The 3367-nt window shown below is 44.9% G+C and overlaps 2 protein-coding genes across 2 annotated transcripts; both read right to left on the bottom strand.

Moving 5' to 3' along the window:
* Positions 1–214: 214 nt before the first annotated feature.
* On the bottom strand, positions 215–992 carry N7533_010596 (zinc finger BED domain-containing protein; the record flags this gene model as incomplete). The annotated part of the gene is made up of 2 exons (XM_057107246.1): positions 215–409; positions 471–992. The coding sequence occupies 2 exons, from the start codon at positions 990–992 to the stop codon at positions 215–217; spliced, it is 717 nt and encodes a 238-aa protein (XP_056956463.1).
* Positions 993–2569: 1577 nt separating this feature from the next.
* N7533_010595 (cyclin family protein) lies at positions 2570–3367 on the bottom strand (the record flags this gene model as incomplete). The annotated part of the gene is made up of 3 exons (XM_057107245.1): positions 2570–3054; positions 3108–3263; positions 3316–3367. The coding sequence occupies 3 exons, from the start codon at positions 3365–3367 to the stop codon at positions 2570–2572; spliced, it is 693 nt and encodes a 230-aa protein (XP_056956462.1).

The following is a 3367-nucleotide window of genomic DNA, read 5'->3' as shown; positions in this document are numbered from 1 at the left end:
GAACTGCGCCAAGATTTATACCAGAATGTGACCCATAGACTGGTTCAAACCCAAGGAGAATCTCGCGGTAGTTCCAGTCTCGATCAATGAAATAGCCAGTGACCGCCATAAAGGCCTGACGGAATGGAGACGTCCAGCAATCTAATGCAATAGATATCTTCGCGCCGTCAGGGAGTGTTTGGAGAAGATTCCGCTGTCGTTCCGCGACGATTAGTCATAATCGTTGGCGGATGGTCTTTGATGAAGGGATTTCTGGTATTGATGGAGTAAGACGGCTTGCTTCGATAAGGGCACGGAATTGAGGGTGCTCAACAATTTGAAACGGTAGCTGTAAGCTAGTTATGAAGGTAAGCACCCTCTCTTGCCAGTCCTCGTTTGTTAGGATGGCTTTCGGTGGTGCAAGATGGGCCTATTGTAAATGATCTTAGTAAGAATATAAGAGAGAAGAAAGAGATAGAAGGAATACTTACCCCTTGTCTAATTAGCTTTCGAATATCATTTGACTGTGATATCATCTTTCGGCAGTTAACACTCGATGAGTAGTGTTTATTCATAGTAGATGTTCCACGATGACCGTCCCCGGGATGATGTAGGGCATGGTCGCATGATTTGCATAGAACCTTTGGAGCTCCATCTTTGATAGCAGCAACCTGGTGGAAGTGCTTCCAGCACTCTGCCTGGCGCCTGCCCTCAAAGATATTGCGCTTGATACGGCTGCCAAACTCCGTCTGTAACCACCATGCAACGAACTCGTCGTTTGCCATCTCTGTCCAAAGGACGTAATTCTGCTTTCTTAGGGGCCCGACTCGCTGGAGGTTATCTGGGGGAGATAACACGGCTAGTAGCTGCGTAGGACTAGGGTCTAGTGCTGAAGTAGAGGTATCGGTATATAGAGTATCAGCTGAGAGGAAATTGAGGTTATCAGAAGGGTTATCCCCGAAGATAGAAGAGCTGTAGTGGTCGTAGACCAGGGAATGTTGGCTCTGAGACATTATAAGTAGCAGAATAAGTATTAGAAGGCAGTAGTAGTAGGAGTAGGGAAGAGGATAGTAGTATACTTAGAGAAGAGACTTATAATAATCTAGCGTAGGATAGTAGGATATTACTCTCGGCGCGACCGCGACGGAGCGTGGATGCATCTATTTAAAAATGGACTAGCTCTATGACTACTTACGCGTATCTATTGGCTATGTAGCCGTATATCGTCCGGTTCCGTCAGGTTCGAACCTGCAGAGGAACCTGACGGAACCTGAAAACTACTACTAAGGGGGGGTTTTGGGGGGTTTGGCCGTCCCCCACGAAATTTCTACAGCAGAAATATTTTCTTTACACATAGAGAAGGGGCGGTAAGCTACACAATTAGCAGAAAACATCGAATATTTGCCTAGTCCCTGTAGCTATTAAGTATAAATTCCTAATAAAACCACATATTTTATTCATATCCCTTATAATAAGGGTGATTAATATGAAAATGAGAGTAAGCCCTCTCAGTTCCATTTATTTTCGGCCTTACAATCGAGTATAATCGGATACATTGAAGGGGTCGATCTAAGATATAGGGATTAAAGGGTGGCGGTCATGGGAAAATATATATCCTACTCCATACACCACTTCATCTGTAGAAAGTTACCTTCTATTCCAACCATTGCTACAATGAAGACGCGTGAGATGTTTTTGGCCCGTACGGGGCACCTGCAGTCCGAACATGGTGATGTAGGTCTCCTTGACAGAAGACTACAGCGCCGCGAGGGCTGCAGGCGGGCCCGTAGCACTCCGTATATTTCAGGAGGAAGTAAAGCTATGCGGAAGCATACTTAGTACATACATGAGGGGTTCCGCGGTGGGCGGGAAGAAACCGCTGCGAAGAGAGCCCAACTCTCCTTCGAAACGGCAATGTTCCTTTCGAAGGAGAGGATATAAGAGCAATATCTGTGTGCGATTATAAGCACGGAATATCGTGGACCCGACGCAAGGGGGAGGGGCTCTCCGCAACAATCCCGAATAGAACATATCATCTAACTCACAATGAGCAGGATCTAGGTTAAAAATACGTTAAAACTAATCTCTCGCGTACCTTGAACTTATATACCGCCCGATTTTGTTTGATTTCATGAAGGAAGTAGTTAAACTTAGCTAAAAGAGCCTATTCGCAAGGATGAGGACCAAAACCTCTATAAATAACAGTACAAAACTAAGATGAATCAGCAAATTATCCATCTGAAATAGGAAGTGTCTTGGCAGAATTATGCAATTCAGGTTCCTACAGGTGCAAACCGGACCGGACCTAAGATTTCTAGGTCCGGTTCAGGTTCCAGATTTTTGGAACCTGGAAACCTCAGGTCCGGTTCCAGGTTCCAATTCTTCGAACCGGAGTCGGACCACGCCGAGGTCTACTTAGGACACAGAATAGTGGTAAGTGGAAGAAAACTTGCAGTAGAAAGAAGGCAGGGTTTTACGGAAAGATAATATCTGTTTTAAGCTCCAAATATATCACTTTTGATAAAAGAAAGTACCATACGCCGATATTCTTGGTTTCTATCCACATAGTTATAGTAAATATACTGCTTTCTCACTGGAAAGAGGTGAACTCGGCTAAAGCAACATCTGGATTTTGAACATAGTACAGTACCTCTGACTTCCAGTGAGAGAACATTGCGTGCGATATAAAGAGGCGCCAATCGATCACTGAAAGAAACAATCCTTCGTTTTTGTTGAGCTCCTTTTCTCTTAGACAAGAGAAGGATGCCCAGCGTCGCGTCGAGTGCCCATAATCCTGAGTGAACTTCCAACCCAGCATGAGAGCTGCGAGGAACATCCGCCGCTGACACTGTAGAGGCTGAAGCTCCTTGGGCACTTCAAACGGCTCAATGGGGAATTTTTGCCTAATCGTGAACCGCAAGAGAGCTAGATAGTAGAACGCCGCGATGAGTGTATGATATGTTGTATGAGATCTTCGAAGGATATTTTTCAGATAAACCCGAAACCCCGTCGACTTTTTGGGACTGTTCTTCGCTAGAGGAGACCAGAGGATAATAAGAAATCTTTCCGAGAAATCTAACGACGCAATTAGATTAGCATCACGAATTTCTTGGTGCTAGATCACTTACCAATGAGATCTTCGATAGAGACAAGCCGTCTGATTTCTTTGTTCTCGCTCAAAAGTTGAGCCATGAGAATCAAATCTAGGGATAGCGAGAAAGAGAGATGAAGCTCTTCGCCTGAACTTTGAGGGACAGTGGATGTAGAACTTCTATCCAGGGCATCTTTTTCCGTTAGCATGATATGGAGTAGGTGGGCATGAGTTAACATACCTACTAGGAGCACTCTTCGCAATCAAGTCAAGGTGAGCTGGAGCGTCTTTTTGCAT

This window comes from Penicillium manginii, assembly GCF_028828005.1.
Source record: "Penicillium manginii strain IBT 31320 chromosome Unknown utg000007l:1.0-2284322.0:1.0-2285126.0, whole genome shotgun sequence".
NCBI classification, from domain to species: domain Eukaryota; kingdom Fungi; phylum Ascomycota; class Eurotiomycetes; order Eurotiales; family Aspergillaceae; genus Penicillium; species Penicillium manginii.
The sequence above is the reverse complement of the archived record's forward strand: the minus strand, read 5'-3'. Positions and strand labels throughout refer to the sequence as shown.